Source organism: Micropterus salmoides, unplaced genomic scaffold (assembly GCF_014851395.1).
Source record: "Micropterus salmoides isolate LMB-PRFRI ecotype aquatic unplaced genomic scaffold, ASM1485139v1 Ms_hic_scaffold_8, whole genome shotgun sequence".
NCBI classification, from domain to species: domain Eukaryota; kingdom Metazoa; phylum Chordata; class Actinopteri; order Centrarchiformes; family Centrarchidae; genus Micropterus; species Micropterus salmoides.
In genome coordinates this window covers 7,677,871-7,698,839 of record NW_024044570.1, presented here as the reverse complement: position 1 = coordinate 7,698,839, position 20,969 = coordinate 7,677,871, and the positions used below count along the sequence as shown (strand labels likewise).

Below are 20,969 nucleotides of genomic sequence, written 5' to 3'. Positions count from 1 at the left end.
TTATCATTGTTCACTCTGGTCAAGTCTCTTGTGATTGAAATTACTGTTAAACTTTAGATCCAAGCGACACAACCCTCTGCATCTTCTTAGCCTCTGATTGAGCAACAGTCTCAGTTTTGTCTATGAAGATTCTCAGTCATCCAGGTCATAGTTATCCAACGAAGGTTAAAATCAAGGGCAACTGGACTTGGTTGAAGATACTGGAAGACGTTTCGTCCCTCATCCGAAGGACTTCTTCAGTTCTGACTGACTGGCAGGCTCAGTTTTCAACATTTCAACATTTCTTTCCACTAACTCAAGACAGGTCAGATTTGTATTAGAGTATAAATTACACAAAATGCCCTTTTATTCCAGCTTGGTGTGTGCCTGTTGGTGAAACAGAACATGCTATATTTGCCTTAATAAATCCCCATTCCATCAATAAGTGTGAGGCACCGGTGCAAGATTGTTCAAATTCTAAGATCTCTGGCCTTTCATGCTTGGTGGAGTTACTTAGTGGCTTGAAGCAGTGAAGTGGGAGGAGGTGTGGGGGTTAAGCAATTAGTGGGTGAAATTGATATCCTCTGCTTTTCCAGCAGCCAGCCCTGCTCTGCCCCTGGTACAAAGTGTTAGTCTTTCAGCAGTACCTTGACAAAGGGAGAGTGCTCGCTGTTGTTTGTGCTTGCCTGGCGACCATCTTGTCTGATCATATGCTGCAGTGACTGAAAGTCTGCTTTGTAGGAGTTGTGTCATGTCTCTCTGGTGACTCAGGGCTTTGAGGAATCTATAAGAGTCAATTCTGTGTTTTTGGAACCTTGAGTTGTTTTGTCCTTGTGGTTTTAGCATTAACACCTTCCAGAACAGCAGCACTGTTGCTAAACCGTATGCCTCCCACTTGGAGGAAATAATGAAATCATCAATGCTTGGAACCAACAAAATCAACAACGGAGTAGTTATCTTTGTGACATGTACAGTATTAGTGTTTATTATTGTAATGTACATTTTACTTAATCATAGCTTTTGTTTTTAGGAATGGTTTACACAGATTTTGCATTATTTAAGCCCTCAATATGTGTTGATCAGGTTGATGGGAAATAGACATTATTGCCTCAGAGGGGATAAAGTCATATAACATCTGTAACATACAATTACACAATAAACAAATATTTAATCTCACTTTACAAATTGTGCCTGTGTCATAATAACAATCATTTACAGTGCAGCAGTATATTTACAGTGTAGTTAGAAGGATTGTTAAAGTCTTAACAAATCTTAAATTCTACATCCACAAACAGTTATAGCTATTTGTTTTAATATAAAACATTGTTAATAGACTCATAAGTGTGTACAAATAAGTGTAGCTTGATAAATAGCTTGAGAACTTTAAGAAGGGAGAGAAGCATACATTCACCATTATGAAGAAATTAAACAGAAGGCATTTGTACACCTTAGACATGGTTGCGCTAAGGAAATAGTCTTTATCTTCTTTTGGGATAAAAATGTGCACTTAAAGGTCGACAAACCCAGCTGTCAAAAACACTATATAGTTGGTGCTTACTATAGTTTTTGCATACATAGTAGCTCCAGTTTTGTGCCTTGCATATAGCATTGTCACTTTGATTTTGAGAAACCTGGAAGGTTATTTAACAAAACTAGCAGCTGTATCCTCAGATATGAGAAAATATGCCCATTATAATTTCAAGGTAACACCCATTGTTTTTTTTGTTTGTTGACCAACATTCTAAAACTGATTTTCAGAAAATATAATAAAATAATGCAATAGATCATTACATCTGAGAAACTGAAACCAAATAACTTTTGGCATTTTTGCTTAATAAATTGCATAATTTATTATCAAATAAATGAAAATATTTTCCATTAATAAACTTATTATTTCACTTAAATGACCTTAATGCTTCATAAAAGATCGCCAGAGATTTATCTTTCAGAAAAAGACAATGCTTATGTCTGAATCAGAACATTATATTAACATTACATTATATATATAAGGTCAACTGGGTTGTTCAGACGTCTGTGTCCAGTGGGGGAGGGAATTCGAGACATGGTGACAGTGAGTCTTGACTGTGTGTGGAGCTAATCCCAGTGTCTGAGTCTGTATCTGTAATGTCTGGAGGGGACAGGGTGTGTTTGAGTTTCACTGTCTGTGAGATGTTGCACTGAGTCTCACTTTTCAGAGGGACAGGAATGGTCTCCTCCTCCTCTTCTCTGTCCTCAATTTGCAATGAGCTCAGCTGGGCAGCCAGCTGCCAGCACTCCTGATCCTTGGAGACTAGCGTAGCACCATAGTACTTCAGCTGCTTTTCTATTTCTGCAGTTTGATTGTGAAGAGACACACCAGTAAAGAGGCTGCGCTTCAGTTCAACCTGCAACCTTCGAGTTCAGCAGTGTAGAATGATTCATCTGTTTCCAAGGGGATCCAGGAAGCAGTCGCAGCTCCTTCCTGTTCTTCACTGTTCAGAGGGAAGTTTGCCCTCCTTAGCTCAGCGTCAATACTCTGGGACAACTGGAGGATAAGCTCCTGGTGCCTCTGAACTTGCAGCTCAAGCTGTTCGACTCCATCACTTGTGTACAGGTACTCGTGCAGCTGCTTGTCACTGTGCATCTCCAAACTCTGACCACTAGCGAGAGCTAGTGAACTCTCAGACTCCGCTTCTTTCTGAGCTTGTAGCTGAAACCGCTCGATCTCCAAATCCAGCTCTCTCATGCTTTGGATCTGCTCTCGGATGGTGTGGTCCTGGTTGAGAATAAGCTGCACCATCCTGTCGATCTCGTCAGCACCCTGGGAGCTCTTGCTGTCCTTATGAATCTTTTCCAGCTTCCGGAAAGCTTTCTTCACCATTCGCTTTTGCCTCTCAACCGGCAGAGACTGAGTGTACTGAGCGCGACCCTGCTCCCATCTCTTTGGTTTGGCCCCCTTGGACTTTCCACCCTTGTTGGTGGGCTGAGGAACAAAATCACTAGTTTTGACCAGAATAAATTGGATGGCGGGTCTCTGGTCACCCCAGGCATACCAGAGTCTCAGGATTCTGGTGAGAGGAGGCAAGGCTCTCTCAAAACCCTTCCACCGCTCAACGAGACAGAAGTCTTTTGGTTCCCCGTGCAGGAGCCGCTTGCTCTCTGGGACTGACTTGTGATCATCCAGTAATGCCTGAATCATATCTGCACATGTTGTGTGCTTTGTTACTCCACAGATGACTTTCTCCTCGTTGCAGACAGTAACCTGAATCTCCTTTCCCACCACAGGCTCGGCATCTTTTGTCCTAGGAAAGAGACAGAAAAAAGGTTTATACAGTCTGACAGTATTCCGTCATCTAATGATGTTCAAACAGTACAATATTTGAACCCAAGACTCCATGGTTTTAATGCCTTCACCATTCCATAAAATGGAAATAATGTAGTTGTTTTGTGCATCATGTTATACACATTCGCCCAAATTAAATTTTTGTTATCTTTTGGTATTAGTTTGTAGTTGCAGGGCCACTGTGGTTCAGCTGCTTGTTAAAGGCTAGAACAATGTAAACACAGATTTCTACAACACACAGAAGTCATCAAACTGGTGTAGAGAGGGCTCGCAGTGGATAAAACAGATGCTTTTGGTGTGAGAGGCCAGCGGTTCAATTCCCAAAGTGACACATCCATCAATGTGTCCCTAAGTAAGACACTTAACCCCTAATTGCTCCAGAGGCTTGCAATTTCTGACACAACTAGTAAGTGTAAGTTAGCTAAATGAGTAATTGTGGACAACAATCACAAATGTTTAAATAGTTTTACTTACTGAATAGTTAAAATTTTTCTTTGGGCATTTTTAGTCATGCTAGCAAAGTGGCTCCACAAAAGACAATGTTGGTTTGTTGGTTAGTCGGTCTACTACTTCTGACATATCTAATAAATATTGGATGGATTCCCATGAAATTTTGTACAGACATTCATGGTCCCCAGAGGATAAACTGACTTTGATAATGTCCTGGCATTACCTCTGTTTATTTTTTTTAATGAAATGTCTTCATAACTATTGGATGGATTGTTATGTTATTGGTAAAACATTCATGTTCCCCTTTGATTGAACTGGATCAACTTTGATCCTGTGACTTTTCATTAAGCACCATCATTATTATCATAAATTTGTCCAAAACAGGTTGGTACACGACTGAATGGCCACAAAACCGACATTTCCATCCTTTCCATAACCATGACTTCACCAACAACTATGTTTACTAAAGGTAAGCTCAAATGCTTCACAGGCTTCTTTACATCAGCAGTATGAAGTACAACACATACATACACTCCCACTCATGCCTTTGAAATCCTTTCACTAGTATTTTTTCTTAAATAGATCCTAGTTTTATGGTTTTCCATTAGAAAACGACATTTGCTCATTTTGCGCTCCCTGGCTTGATTCTATTAGACTGTTACTCATCGTCTTTCTCATCAGAGATGATCACTTAATCGTTCAGTTCTGAGCTATTTAACCCCAAGGCCCTCATTACCTTTTCATCTGGACCGTAAAACTTGCTCAAAAATTGACCTCTGATGGGCCGATGATATCCATTTTTACATGCTTAATGGACCACCGGTAATATCAAGGTCATTAAATGATGGGCACCGGCAATGCAGACATCCACAACATGAACAACTAATCAAATAAGTAGATAACATTGCCAGACATTTCAATTTGATTTCAAGATAAAGAATGATGTATCATGTTATCATTTATATGAAAGATAAAATGTTAGGAATTTTCTGAAATTTATGTGATTTAATTAGGTTAACTCTGATGTACTGTAGTTGACTGCCAAGTTTCTGTCTCAGTGAATTACCCATATTTAAAGTTAAAGCCTTCTCGGAAAGAAAAAAATAAGCGACATATAATACTCCTGTAATTACAGCAGTTCAGTCTCCAAGAGAAAAGAGAGAGAAAGACTATCCGTATAATGTCACCAAGAGACAAAACCTGGAGCTCGTCCTCTGACATTGAACTGCAGACAGACTTTTGGGGATTAAAGAAATGTTTCTCTGTGGTATTACAACCAAACAGGCAAAACATTAAACTGTAATAAATCAGAAATGAGTGTGTAATCCTGGTTAATGTCAAGTTTCATCTACAGTCCACAAAAATGATTTCAGATAGCAAACTCTTCTGACATTACTGAGGAAATTTAGCTGTAGCTCAGCAAGAGACTTGTTCACACAAGTGGACAGAAACCATAAGGGTGAAGTGGTTTTTAACCAATACATTTTTAAGGGTTTTTCCCAGCTTGTATTTTAGAGGTTGCATTTCAGTTCAAAATAAAGTAAGAGCCCAAGGATTAGTACACAATAGCCTTATCTACAGTATATTTACAAAAAAAATTAACAAACTGTGGGACTGAAATGTTTCAGCCTGGCTATTCAATGTTAGTTGTTGTTCTTTGCCTCAGTATTCAGCAATGGTTTCAGATCTGAACGTTGCATTATGTAGCTGTTGTCTTTATCTCTGGAGATAACCTTGGTTGACACAAGCCGACATTAACCAATGATTGTCACGAGGGAGGGTAGACAAAAATACACATCCTCTGAAGATGATACAGATACTACCCGCCTGCACACCAACACAAGTGAGATGTATTAAGAATTATTCAAACAGGAGAACTTATATGCTGCATTATCCTGCAGTTTGTTGATTTTACAGTCTGATACCACTGTGTTTTGGTTTCCACACGGCATGAAAACACACAACTGGAACATTGTGTAAACTGGCGGTGAATAAGATCTCAGGAATGCGATACGTGTGCAACAATGCAAGTGGCTGGTTAATGGTTATGGAGACCCTTGGCGACGAGCGACGCAAAGCAAATACCTGAGCTATGCGCAGGCCAAACAAATTCAGCACGCCTCTGGCAATCAAAGACAACAACCATGCCGACTTTGACCCTAGAGTTTCCATATACCACCTACTCAGGAAACCCCGCAAACTACTGCTACTGTTGCACAAGAGAGAAAATAGTGGGTGGACAGAGTAAAGGCCACACCTATACAATATATAATGCAATCAAACCCAAAAGCTCTGCATCATGTAATATGTTTTTTCAGCTTATAATATTCAGTTTTGTTAAGAGAAATTCAAAAATGATTCCTCTATAATCTAAGCCTGCTCAGGAGGTCAAAAATAGAACTGAAGGGTCAAGAGCTGATGAACAGGACAGTAAAGAGGAAAAAAAGAAGATAAAGAAAATCATAGTTTATCAATTATAAAGTCAGGAAAAATGTTTACTAGATAGTTTAACTCTTCAAATTTTTTAAATTTATCAATTCAAACAATTAGGAGAGTTTATAAGGTAAAATCAGGTTGAACTGTAAAAGACATGTGCAACCTGCACTGGTGTATTAGCAAAATAGTTTAATACATTTCTCAAGTACAGTTTTGAAGTACATCAGTATTGTCATTTATGTCATTTTATACCTGCTTAGGGGGAAATACAGTATTGTTCTTTCTTCTCCACTACAGTTGGACACACAACAGCTGTAGTAGTTACTAGCTGCAGTATAGTACAACAGATTCCAGATTTTAAATACAGAAAATGATCATTTTATAAATTATGGTGAATTGTTAATTAATAATGGATCTGAAAACATCTCCCACCAGCTGTGATGAGGGATCAAAAGTGGAAATGTGGATTCATTTTAGGGCCACAGCATTTGGGAACCACTGTTGTACTGCAATGCATGGAAGGAAGAATAGAAGAGGCAAAAAAGATCAGGAAAGTTGGTAACACAGGGTAGGGAAAAGAGAAGGAAAATAAGAACATGATTAGTACACTGTCTATGGTCATATCTGAACATACAGGTGAATAAACAGGCTCTATAGACCACTGGGTATTTCAGAGAAGCTGACCCAAGCCCTCAGCTGTGCAGGAAAAGAGTACAGCAAGGCATGGAAACACCTGTATTTGTCCTGGGCCACAATCACCAATGCTCAGACAACATCCTGCCACCACAGTTCAATGAACAGAGGGAGGAAGGGGAAAATGGATTCTATACCAGTCACTATGGTCTGTTTTCAACTGCACTCTAATGTGAAGAAGGTGTTGACAAATCTATGACTGTGGCAGCGCTATGCTAACTACAGTACCTTCAGTAGTACTATGGTGGTTTAGATATAACTTTTGAGGTGGTTCCAAGAATGCTATTATAATATGGCTTTTTGTCTTTCTTACTTTACTTTTTCATTTGGCTACTATATGCTATACTATTTGTTTTCACTACTGCTTAAGTCAAACATTGAGAATATTTTACCTTTCTGAGCTGCACTTCCTCAGTTTTTATAACATGAAATGTAGAAAAACATGGTAAACTAGCACCTGTGATGTCACTAATAGATTTCTGATTACAGACTTTTTATAGCTTGGAGTTTTCTGGAAAATCTTGGTATAGACCTTGTTGTACCTTGTAGGACGAGCAATCAAGAAAACACAACCTGCAGCATGCTCAACTCTAAGCCCCAGTAATGTTCTTAATGGAACAATGATTCACATAACTGCAACCTAGACAAATTTAATGGAGAACTCTTGAGATGTTGTAGGTTGAAAGTCAAATTCCTTAAGACTACAAAAACTGTAATCTCACAAAACAGTAAGGGGGGACATATGATTAAATGATAGCACCAGTCTCATCAGTTTCAACAGTTTCTGGAAAGATAAAAAACCCCTAACCCTCTCTACTTCCTAATAGAACAAACACAAATACTACATGCACCAGTGGGCTGATTGCATCGCAGCTACTACATTCATAAGGGCTGTCATTTCAGGTGCCATTTGATATTCATAGCTTGGGATTAAGCTATGGTTCCAGACGCAACAAATGAGGGTGCCTTCATGGGTCACAGCTTTGAGTGATAAATGACAATGCTGACACTGACTCTGATGAACTCAAACCTTGAGTGGAAACGTGCCAATAGAATTAGGAAGCATCATGATGAATAGAAATATTTAAATAGAAAGTTCTTGTCATAGTGGGGATGGATTCTGTGCAGTGAATAACACAGGACGGGTTAGACATTTCACACTTGAGTGAACCCAAGAAACCTGAGCAGACCCGCTTGACCTCAGTTTGAACTTAAAAGCTGAGATGCCCAGTGAGAGATTAGGCATGGGAGGAAACCACATTTAAGATACAAATTTTCAACACAAGTTTCTGCATGGGATGATTACGGTAGAACTGTGGTGGCATGGCTTTCTTCCATCGTATAGTCATAATGACAACCTTGTACACATTAACAATTCCCTCTGTGTCATAAATTTTCAAGCTACAAGTTACCACAGAGGACTGCATGCTGGTGGTTTGAACGAGTCATAACAAACGACAGAATCATAGCTCTCCAGTGTTTCAGCATGTTTTCTCATATCAATAGTGATATGATAAAGTGATGCAGATATTTACAACAGAAACAAAGCTGTGATAGCATATCAGTGAATATATCCTTTAGCCACTGCCGTCAACAGGTTCTGATTTCCTGGCTATGGAATGAGAATTTCAGAAAATCAAAAGATACTGAAATGAACAGATTATAAAGTAAAACCTGAGGAAAACTGCAACTGGAACTCTATTAAAGGCTTGATTAACCTAAATACATAAAACATATTTTCACATTTCCGGCTAATAGCCTTGCAGATAATGTTATATTGCCAGCATCGGAAGATATCTATTTATGAGATTTCTGCTTGTGAATTTGTCTGTGGTGCTCACAGCAATGAAAAAGTTTAATTTAAACAAGCCTAAGAGTCTATATCCATGCTATAGGCTCAACAGTGCTTTGAGCTAAATACTAATTCACAATGACAATACTAATATGCTGATAATAAGCACAATGTTTACCATGATTACTATCTTAGTTTAGCACGTTAGCATGCTAACATTTTCTAATTAGCAATAAACACAGAGTACAGCTGAGAATGATGGGAATGTCATTAGATAGCAGGTATTTTATCATAGACCAAAGTATTAGACAAATAAAATATTTTGACCTGGTGATGCTATGTGCTATATGGAAATTTCGGGGATCACCAACAATGTTATAGTTTTTCCTGAGAGAAACATAAATGTTTGTACTAAATGTCAAGACAAACCATCCAATAGCTGTTGAGACATTTCACTGAAAATCACAAACATCACTAATGGAAAAAAAGTTGGGGATTACTAAAGTTCTTTTCTGGCATCCATCCAATAGTTGTTAAGCTAGTTTAGTCTGGACCAAAATGGTGGAATGACCGACTGTCATTGCCATTCACAGAGGCACACTGCTAGTAGAGCAAGAAATGTAGAAGCAACATCTCTCTCTAAAAAAGTGTCTCTATTACTCTAGAAAATCCTCCGACTTCACTGGTATTACACTTCTTCTACTAAAGAAATAAGTCTCTGTAAAAAAAAAACCCGATGCATACCCCTAAAGCTAAGCAAGAAAATGTTTTACTTTGAAACCAACTCTTTAAAATAAGTTGAAGGGAAGCTGAGTGTCTGCTGTGGAACATGACACATCACATTCCAGACACATGACCTTTGCATTGCTCCCCATATTTTTTATATCCGGCCACAAAACACGACGATTACACTTCCCACCATATACCTGAGTTTGCCAATCATGTTTGAAAAGGTTTCATCTGCCCTGTCTGTCATAGACTGTATGTAACCACAGAAGACCATCACTCTATTCAACTAAAGTTAAAACAGAAATGACCAAAATTTAACTTTCTTCCTCACAAAAACATGGATATATTAGACATGGAAAGTATATACATAGTTTTTCCTGGTTCTTAGAATAGGTACACAGACTGTAGTAGAGCAGACACTCAAAAAGGAGAAGCTTCCTCTTAGTCTTATCTGAAAGAGGATGAGGGATTGGCGAGGAAATAACATTGCTTTTCTATCTGGATATGTTCATCTCTGTGATGACTCCCGCTCTGATAGGCATCTGTGAGCAAAGACACAACACACCCCTTCCCCTTCCTTTCCTCTGTGAAACCACCCACCCTTTTTAATTTTCTTCCCCCCAGCAGATCTGTGAATCCCCAAATACACTTTTGCTCAGTGAAAATAAATAACTTATTCTCTTTCAACACAATTGATTGGTTAAGACAAATTAGCAGGCCAGGCCACAGCAAACAAAAAAATAAAATAATTTCAGCAGCTAATAGGTCCTGTGCACAATGCTGTAATGCTGCAATTGAGGTCAAGATTAGGTGGTAGTGGTCGATACATTGCTTTGGATTACATGTCACCGGTTAGCAACCACTAAATGTCAAACCCTTTGAGGCCTGCATGTGCTGTTTCACTAGTTTGACGCATATGGCTCCCTGATGACACACTGTGATTCTTTGATGGCAAAAAGGATTAAAACTAGTGTTGTCGACTGTAATCATCGCCACATTTAAGTTTTTTTCTGAATATATGAGAAAGTTCTGATGTTTCAGCTGACTCCACATCAGCTTCAACTTGTCATTCTTTAGCAAACATCCAGCTCAATGTCTCAGCGCGAGCAAAAGCGAGTCTCTGAAATCAAGCGTTTGACATATCTACAGATCTAAACACTTGAGGTAATTATAGGTGCTGCAGTGGTAATTACTACACAACATGAAAAAAAATAAGCCATCCACTGGAGACAGCCTCAGTCAGACTGTTTGAAGAGATCAAAGATAATTCATCTCAGCTCTGTGTGTGATGTGAAAATACATCCATTCTGCTGCTGGTGCCACTGTCAAAGTATTTTTACAGTAATTTAGTATAAAAGCCTGATTCATTTCTGAACTTAATCCAAACCCTTTCCGCTATGTTTGGTGGTAAACGAGAGTCTTAATACGTAAAGCTAATGAAAATAGTTATTTACCCACAATTAAAACCTTCCTGATCCCGGTCTTGGAAACATGAATCCTGTCTGCATTCTGCGAAGGATTGGATCATGACCTAGATTCTCCAAAAGAGAAACTCTGTTTACAAACTCGGCATAACAAAAGCCTGCAGTCAACAGTCCAAATAACATTTCTGCCACAATAATGGACAGTTTGTGGTTCAGCAAATCTAATTTTCCCACCTTTTCAATGCTGAGGCTGGATCTCAGCTGCAGCAAGAGGCACATCAAAAGGCCAAGCTAGCCACTCACAGAAATTACTGAAGCAAATTAGTGTTGTGTTAGTGCTGATGACAGGATCTCCCTCAATCAGAAGGTGACAGCTTGCATAAGTTGATTCACAGTGCAGTATACTTTGACAGGAATGAGAAAACCATTATCGAAAAACACGTTTTACTCAAACTTTCCAGACTGGGGAATAATATCTCCCACCTAAAGGTTACATTGTACTACTTCTTACTGTTTTATTTATTGAGTGTCAAATTATTGGCTATAGAGATATAAAAAAATGTTTTTCAAGTGTTAAAGGTTACATCCCCCTCCCTCCTCCATATGCACACATACACACATGTAATAAAATAAATATTGATAGGTATACCTCCTTATCAGTAATATTCCCACATACAGTATTACCCCTACAATGGTATTAACACAGTTAATAAGATTTAGGAGTTCCTAATTCTGGTTGATGTTGGTTTAAAACAGTAAAGGAAGTGTCTTAGATGGTTATTAATAACTGAAAAAAAAAACGGACATAAAATCCTATATTCTATTATTCCTAGGAAGTTCAATTGTGTCCCTGTGGTTCTTAATGGTATTTAATGGTGCATTTGTGTTACTCTAAGGTATATTTTACTGTCCCACGGTATCACCTTGTTGTTATTTATGTTGATTGCATTTTGTTGTCGCCTGCAGTAGGCCTATGCTTCTAATATTACTGGCTAATAAGGATGTAAAATCAAAACTGCATTAATAATTTAGGCAACTTTTCCCCTTTTACGATGTGCGTTATTCTCCCTCCTCAACAGTTCCCACAGAGTGCTTTCGCATACCCGAACTCGAAACAATCAACAGAATCCCAAACAAGAAGCCTCACTCTCATCAAATTACCTGTTTTTCAGTCGAGCTTTCAAGAAGTTTTTTCCAAACGGAGCCATGACTCAGGAGGGAAAGGAAACCAACGACCAACGACCAGAAATTCGTTAAAGTCCCAGCATGGCAGGACGTCGGACGATGTGTGCAGTGTTTGAGAAAAGTTGCGGGGTGTCCCGACTGCAACTCTGTCCGCCCCGTCCGAAAAGCGGAGGGAGGTGTTTCCCAGACAATACTGAGATTTATTGGTGAAACTCTGCCCCCTTCCACCTGCAGGAACAACCTGAGAAAGTATGAGAAGAAATGCAAGAGAAAGGTGTTCAACAAAGTGTTCATAGAGACACACGGTTAAGTGAAAAACGTAAACAGTAAATCACTGCGAATTAAAAAAATAAATAAAGTAGGATGAGGTCAGATTAAAGTGACTTATGTGGAAAGTTCATATGAGAATATTATATAAATATTATGATTCCAGAAAGTGCATCCCATTAAGAATATAGTATGCACATTTTGGACATAATAAATAGCCCATGTGGAAGTAAGACATAAAAAGTATACATCTGCACAGATATTGTATATATTACAGAATATAAAGAATATTGGTCATTACATACAGTGCAGTAAACACAGTTCTGCACATTGATTTTTCTTATTGGGTATCTAAAAGTAATGAAAAGTAAGTACAGTAAAACTATGACTACAGTCTCAGTGAGCTGCAGCACAGGACATGCAGAAGAAAATTTACACTTTTGGGCTTTGGTAACAGACTACTTCCTACATGAGAGGAATGCAGCTTGCCTTCACTCCAGTCTGCCTGTGTATCATGCTTGAAAAATCTTTTTCAGAACACATATGTTTTGAAGCTGAGCTATTTACTCTATACGCTATATTAAAATAATATAATTCTTTGCAGTGCGAATACAGACAAGTGAAACTAAGACTGATTTACAATGTACGGAGACTCAGAAATCAAAGTGGATTTTATGTGAAAGTCTACCATATACTACAAACAATGTTTTTCATAAGAAACATCCTGTCACCTTTTACATTACAATTCAAGGCATCTTAGATGCCATATTACTTTTGTTTTGTGTTTAGTAATGAACAACAATTAGATATGTTTGTAATTAGAACAATTTAATGCTGAAATACAATGGCCAATCAATCAGTCGGTTACATATGGCTGTACAAAGCCAAAAAGCAGTCATTTTATAAATAGTGTGAATTATATCCTGGTAAAGTTTACAACTGGTAGGAAAGTTGTTAATATTTAACTTCATAACATTTAAATGATTAATTTTTGTTGACATAAAGTCCAAACCATACCAAAAGCACCTGAGCCTCGAAACAGACAGCAGAATACGTAAGAGGTTTTATGTTGTGACATTAATGTATAAAGATGATCTTTATCCCTTGTTTGTTTTATTTTTATTGGTAAATACACATTAGATATCTCTGTGTTTCAGGTTATAAATGCAGTAGAAACCACAGAATCATTCCTGTACAATTGCTGTTAAATTAATGTGCTTATAGTACTCAAGTAGTCCGCTTACAGTGTTCATTTTGGGTCTCTTCATACATGACAACACATGGAAAAAAATATTAAAAACAACTATTTTATGAATTAATTTGTTCTCAAATTCTGCTACCAGTTCGGCACAGTTTATTTTCAGGCCTGAAATGTAGAAATGCACTGCCAAGCTGTGTGTTGATAGCCTATTACGTTACTGGATTTGCAGCACAGTACTGTTTTAGGCTATAGCCTAATTATAATTTGAACTACAGTAAGCTTCATCTCTGCGTTATTTCTAATGTTCTGAGAAGGTTAAAAATTAATAAAATTCTACTTTTAAATAAAAATACATTTCCAAATGTTTATAAATGTCTACTTATACCTATGATTCATGTCTTTAGCAGGCACTCATTTGGTTTTTAAGTCTAGACAATCACCTGTTGAGAGACATCATTTGCAAAAAAGATGAGGTCTCCAAATAGTGACACAAACAGTGAATCTTTGTTGTGCATCCTCCCGCCCCTCCCACACCACCACTGTGTTTCTGGGAGAGACAATTGCAAAACAAACGTCATACTGTGTGCATTCATGAGCTGAAATAACCAAATTTCCCAAACCTTGACGCAAAAACCTTCCGCCTTGTGATGGCAAAGTGACGTCTGATGAAACGATGACACAGTGACAGGAGGGAAGAGACAATATGAAGAGAGGGATGGGTGGATGGGTGATGAAGGGGGCTCTTTCAGTGGGTGGGAAGGTGGGGGTGTGAGAGAATGATCTTCTGACATCACATTGGCTCTTATAAACTGAGGAAATGGAGTCCACTGCACTTCACAACCAACCAGAAAACAGCAAAGAAGGGAAAGCGTATTGCTAGTTGGTAGAGGAGAAGAAGAAGAAGAAGAGGAGGAGGAAACGGCAGCATCCTCTGCAAATTTCCTCTCCAGCCTCTTTAACTGTCTGTGTCTGACTCTTAACCTTATGGACTAGATTCCTCCTCAGGTGAATTCTTCAGTGTTGGATCCTTTGTTTTTGTATGTTTCTCATCAAGATGCAGGCACAGTTGGCGTGTATGCTTCTCCTCTGTTTCACATGTGGTGGACTTTGCACAGGTAGGAACTGGGGCTCTTTCCACAGGTACTGCATGTATGTATTATGTGTTATGATTTTATATTTCTCATCAAAAGTTAAGTTCACAGAGTAACAAGATAAGGAGAATGCTCAAGCAAAGTCTAGCCATTTGCGTCACATAATTTCCTGTATGCAACAGGTGCATCACTTTGGTAATGTTTAAAAGTGAAGAATTGAAAATCTGAATGTTCTTAAGCATGGAAAAGAATTTGCACTTGCACAAGCGTCTTCAGAACATTATGCTTTTCCAAGTTTGGATTTCTGGATTAAATGCTGAAAATACCCTGGTTGACAAAATTATTTATTCATAAGGTAGTCATTCCATGTCTGGCACCACAATTTATTAAAGTGTTGTTGACTTCAGGTGGCTGATAACTTTGAAAATATATATTTCCTTAAGACTTTTATTCTTTTAAGTTACTACACCCCCGTGACCCTGTAAGCAGGATAAGCGGTTGACGATGGATGGATGGATGGAAGTTACTACACAAAGTGTGACATATGGATTCCCCCTCCTTTAGGCTCATATAAACTCCTTCCTTAATGATCAGATGTAATTATGCCTCATTTTAATGTTTTAGAACTCATTTGGTAGTCTCTAAATAAACCACAGCAGAGTAAACCGTATTTATTATTTAGATTTTGTTTATTGATTCCAAATTAAGTACGTTTATTTATGTATTTCCCATTATATACAGGCTACACTGAACTACTTAAGAGTCTTAATCCAAGTCCCTTTTTGTCCAGTGAGCCAGTCAGATCTTTCAGATTTTTCCATTTACAGACAATGTCATTTAAATATTTTTTGTAGTCTTAATTATAATCAATTTGTGTTTTGTTTCACTCTCAGGGCACACTGGGAGTTCTGTAAATCAATAGTGGGTCACCTGTTAAATGCTCAAAGGTGTCAAACAAAAAATAAGAATGTGGGATGAGTTTTGGCTCAGCTTACAGCAGGTTGTCCTCACGTAGTGCTTGAAATGTAAATGTTGCAAACTCTTCTTAACTACACGCATACTCAAAAACAATGCGAGTAAGACAAACTGATTGGAAGAGAATTCTATGCTTTCATTTCTAATTGACATTTCTCATGCAGCAGTGACTCGGGATTCATTTAACTCTTGATTCGATTTGATTGAAGGTTATATTTCTGTTTCTCCTCTAACTGACAGATGTCGACCAGGATCAGCGAGCGCTAGAAGAGGAGCTACTCAGCAGTCTCTTTACTTCCAAGGTACGGTGTCCCTCTTTTTGCACCTCTGACATCAGAGACTCAGTGTCCAAAAAGCTACAACCCAGTCAGTTAGTGACCCTTTACATCCCTCCAGCTGACCCAACACCCAGGCTGCCTACGTATTCTTTCATGAAATCTGAATCCATGCTTTAGCCACAGCTTCACCTTTTGGTTGTGTTCATGCTGAGTGGGAGATAAATCTTTTAATACAGGAGGGTGTAACTTACATTTGGACCGATCGTGTTTTGATTAGAAATTAAATAAGTCTTCAAAATGTAATCGACCCACTCTTATTGCTACAGTCGGGGGCATGTCCTTTGAGATGAAAATGAGAGCTGAGGCTAAGGGATGTTATTTGGTTGATTTTTTTTTTTAACACATTTATCTGGTGGTGTGAGCTTAAGGCCAGGCAAAGCTGAGGTATGAAGTTGGTGAAAGTGGAACTAGAGGCACGAGGAGATGGATAGCGTAATAGGATTCAGATGGACCTAAATCATAACACCACCTTCTCATCTCTCTCTGTCTGATAAATAACCATGGTGCTCATATGGAGACGTGGCAGTGACAAATCAGCCATGTGATTCAGTGCTGCTGATGCTTTGAAGTTGCCCATGGGTGATGATTGTAATGATAACTTGCCAGATGACTGAGATTGCTCTCAAGAGGCTGGGAAGTGCACAATTGTTGGAGATACTCGTGTATTTTTATGCAACAACAAATTTGATTGACCTGCTTGTCCACTTTTCTTGTTATCTGATTAGATGCAGAAGGTATATTTCCTCTCTGGCTCTTATTTCTCTGTTGAACATGATTACATTATTCCACAGCCAGGTTTCATCTGTAAATCTGGCCCGTTTGGCATTGACCCTTGCACTCCCTGCTTGCAATGTTGGAATGTAGATCGAGCTTTGGCAGTAATTTTAAGTTGCTTGTTGTAAAGACGTTGCGCATGTTTTCCATAGTGCAGAACATACAGTACAGTATGACTGTGAAGTTTTATTTATACTGCGGTACCTTAGCTATTGTGGTGGTTCAGTAGAAGAAGCTGTTGATGGTTTAGTTACTAACCAACTGTGTACTGAAAATTCAATCATCAGAGACAAAAGGCTGGTTTGTTAGTAAGAAGGGGTCCAGCGGGGAGTGTTAAAATATTGGAAAAGAAACAGTCCTTCAAATTACCTTTCAGCACAATTAAAACACCTCCTGGCCCCACTCACTTAATAGTTAAGTCGAAACTAAAACAACTGAAATCTTTGATACATGAATGCTGCTTATGTTTGGTCCCTGGTCTGTTGTTCTTTTGATGTCTCTACAGCTTTAATTACATGTCTCTCTCCTACAAACGAAAAGGAACCTGTATTCGACATGGCTCCTGTCTTTACAACATCATGTCTTGTGGCCATTTATATGCGACTAAAATATCTCTCTGGGTGTCTGGTGCCTAAGAATGTTCAAGAAATAGCTGTCTGCATCAGTGTTCACAACGTAAAGTGAAAGCCTCAAATGCGGCATCCTCAGTGTATCTGTATATAAAGGGATGGACTGACTAACAGTAAAAACTTACAGTATAAAGCAGTGCAGTACAATAATACCATTGACTATAAAATCACTATTCAGTAGTTTTCCGCAATAGCATAATTTATATCACAGATGCATCCAAGCTGAAACAAAAAATTAACATAATAATAAGATAGACATATGTACCAATTATAGCAAAGTTACTGGATTAAATTGCATCAAATTGCATACTGACTGGAAACATCAGAAATTGGCATGGGATGTGCTCAGCCCAGGACAGTATTGCACTGGGTGATTAAAACTCCTTAGAAATCATTGGTACCCATCTACCAAGCACCATTGACATCGGTGAGGTGAGTTGCCTGCGCAGAGCCCAAAGGATACTAAATGACAGTACCCACTCAAGCCACAGCTTGTTCACCCTGCGAGACGTCTGACAAGAGATAGAGAAGTATCCCCAGTACCCCCAGACTTCAGAGCAGCTTCCTCCCCCAGCCTGTGAGACTCCTTAACTCGATCACATCCTTTGTACGCCACCATAATTAAATTATATGGAACTTTCTGGTATGCTGGTTTTGCACATTGCTATACCACTACCTTATATTACTGTCATATAAGTAACTGTGTATATTGTTTTATTTGTTTTTCTTTATTCTAAACATTTGTATTAATGTTCTGTATGTGTAGCTTGAAGGGGGACTACTGTGTTGTAGAATAACTAAGAAATGTACTGAATCTTTAATTGTATAATTGTTTATTATACTAATTATCCACTCTATTTTTGTCTGGATCCTATGATCAACGCACTACGTTCATGACCAAAATAACTGTTTGTGTAGGAAAGTTGAATGTTAAATTGACAAAATGCAATAAAAAAAACAAACAACTGTGTTTTTATTCTCTGAGGTCTCTCTCCCTCTGGGTCCATCTCAATTTTCACTTCACCTTAGTTCACAACTTTTACTGAAACTTCACTTAAATCATCTCATTACAACTAGAATTTAATTTATTAGCAAGTTCTGAATTTAGAATATCAATTTCTGAATTCAATTTGAAACCTAATCCTTCTCAAACTGTGTTTGCAGATGAAACAGAATAAACAGAGTGCCCCCTACTGGCGTGTGTCGCTGGCCAATCTGTGCAGGATGGTGAGCAGCCTGCGGCAGGAGGCATGGAGTGGTGAGGAGAAGGAGGACGGAGAGCTGAGGGAGGGGAGCCACCAGCTGCTGGAGGAGTTGTACAACCTGCAACACATCTGCCAAGCGCTGCAGAGCCGGGAGGAGAGGGTGAGATTCACCTAGCTATAGAGTTTTTGGAAATAAGTTATCTTTTGGCCAACCTTATTCTCTTATGCTTGAGACTATGTATTGTGAATTTATGTGTATTATTTTTCAAATAAGAACTGACTACTTAGTAAGTAGTAGCAAAAGTAAACTTTTAGCAGTAATGTGCTGTACTGTAAGTTAAAGTACTTTTTGGTGGTTTGTATCAGATGTTCAAGTCGTTGATATGGTAACAACATGAAAAAAAGTGTTTCATCTTTGGTCAACACACATCCATGATATTGTAATTTTTCCATGCTCTCAGATTACTAAAATGATTACACACTGCTCTATAAATTGAGAAAAATCTCAAACACTTTTTAGCCTTATCAAAAACCTATTATCATCCAGATAAAACAAGATTATATTTTATAGTGCCTAAAAGTTAAGTTTATCTTTGCAAAGCAACAGGAGAGTAAAAATTACAATATTTCCCTTAATAATTATTTTAGAAGGAAATGATTTTCTGGTTCAAATGTAATGGTGAAAAAGAAATATAAAGTAGGTAAATACGGAGCACCAGTACCATTCAATTGTTTATGCCAAAAAGCCAAAACAAACCAAAATTAAGCCAGTAAAGCCAATAACAGCACGTCTTCTGCTGGCTGAAATAAAATCCTTAAAACACATGTACACACACAGGCACATATATACAGGCTTACTCTAAATCTCTGTCACATCCCACAAACACTCGCACACAAGGGCCCATCCATCCTGTCTCACAGTAAACACCCCCCCTCACCCCACAACCCTCCTGTCTTCCTGCCTCCCCTCTGTCAACAGCATTTAAAAAAAAAAACATCTTAACTCAGCGACTGAAGATCAGCACCTGTTTTGCCATGCATGGAAGCACAGAGCAGAAGCACTTGTTTCATCACAGCTACACCGGCGTAGCCACCCCATTACCTTGCCACTCAGCAACAAAACACGTGTTTGCCTGCCATTTCGCCCCTCATCGTGTAACATTCACACACCGCCTTGTCTCTATCTGCCCCTTACAGCTACTCCATGACTCCCTAGAATATTTAGAGGAGAACAGTGACACTCCTCTGAAACGGAAATCACCCTACATACTGAAGAGGCAAGCTGCACACACCACAAAGTCCCGAAGGCCATACATCTTAAAACGAAGTACAATTTACTGACAACCATCCTGAAGAGGCCGAAGTGACGTTTTAGGGGACCAGACCACATGCTTTCTGTGAAGACGTGATTGTGTTTTTTTCTCTCTTCTTGTAGCTGCAATGTTTTTCATTTTCCCCTTTGTCGTTTTTATCCAGTCAGACCCTTCGATTGTACGTTAAGCATTGAGGCCTGCCTGTATTCTGCTCCTTTCAGCATAGGTCCTGAAAATAAAATCCTAAGCATCAAGCAAAATGTGTATCTCTGAGAAACTATATTTATTTACTCTTTTTCTTCACTGCGCACTAAGTCTTTTTTGTTTCAGGATATGATTAAATGATTCATGATACAAAACCACTGTGATGTGACTATCTTTTCTTTCATAGAACTGCTTTTGTAAGCTGGCCTCTCTGAACCCTTCTCACCCACATCATGCTTATCATTGGTCTAGAACTCAATGAGCCTTCAATTCAGAGTGTTTATTTAAAAAAAAAATTATTTGTTCATTTAAAATGCATTTTTAAATTTTGGTATATTAAAAGACTGTTGGTAGCCTTATTGGTAGAAAACTGGTAAAAAATAACATACTTTTCCCCCCTTCTTTTCTTTCCTTTAACTTCTACATTATTTATTTATGAAAGAGATCCTTGAACAACTTTTTGGTGCCAAAGAACAATCTTATAAATCAGTCCAGCAGAGTTCTTGCCAAATCTGTAAAATGAGGCAAAAAAAGACAGGCGGATTGTGATTTTCAACACTACAGTCATGTCTGGAAACTGAATGATTCTTGATGTTAAAATTCAGCTCATGGCCCCTTTTAAGATCAACACAGTACACATTAAGTCAGTGTGGGCTCTTTCTAGTATGTGTTGTGTTGTGTGGGCACTGAGGAACTTTGACCTCAGCAGAGAAAACAGACTTTGGCGATTGAGATTGAGTCTTGGCCTTAAATGGCAGTTTCATCTCCAAATCAAAGTGCTTTAGTTTTCTCTTAACCCTGACAGCCAAAGAGCCTGGCTGGAGCACAGGACACACAGAAACACACAACAGCCTCATTCTGTTTTTCCAGAGAAGATTAGCTGTAGGAAAAAAATGAATAGTCTTTTCTGGCAGAATTCTGCCCCACGAGTAGTTTTACTCTACAAATTTACACCGGCAACT

At 38.5% G+C, this 20,969-nt stretch overlaps 2 protein-coding genes across 2 annotated transcripts; one reads left to right on the top strand and one right to left on the bottom strand.

The window, feature by feature from the left end:
• Positions 1-1,588: 1,588 nt before the first annotated feature.
• On the bottom strand, positions 1,589-12,171 carry rassf9 (Ras association domain family member 9). The gene is given in 3 exon segments (XM_038706807.1): positions 1,589-2,371; positions 2,374-3,260; positions 11,987-12,171. Coding segments are annotated over 3 exon segments (1,302 nt in total). The 5' UTR covers positions 12,034-12,171; the 3' UTR covers positions 1,589-2,003.
• A 2,158-nt stretch (positions 12,172-14,329) lies between these two features.
• Positions 14,330-20,155, top strand: nts (neurotensin). The gene is made up of 4 exons (XM_038706505.1): positions 14,330-14,593; positions 15,785-15,846; positions 18,450-18,650; positions 19,688-20,155. The coding sequence occupies exons 1-4, from the start codon at positions 14,518-14,520 to the stop codon at positions 19,829-19,831; spliced, it is 483 nt and encodes a 160-aa protein (XP_038562433.1). The 5' UTR covers positions 14,330-14,517; the 3' UTR covers positions 19,832-20,155.
• Positions 20,156-20,969: the final 814 nt, after the last annotated feature.

Excerpts from the sequence above, each read along its gene's own strand:
- nts (XM_038706505.1), top strand. The coding sequence starts at position 14,518 with ATGTTTCTCATCAAGATGCAGGCACAGTTGGCGTGTATGCTTCTCCTC. Across the intron at positions 15,847-18,449 it reads GCAGTCTCTTTACTTCCAAG|ATGAAACAGAATAAACAGAG; the intron begins GTACGGTGTCCC and ends CTGTGTTTGCAG. Across the intron at positions 18,651-19,687 it reads TGCAGAGCCGGGAGGAGAGG|CTACTCCATGACTCCCTAGA; the intron begins GTGAGATTCACC and ends TGCCCCTTACAG.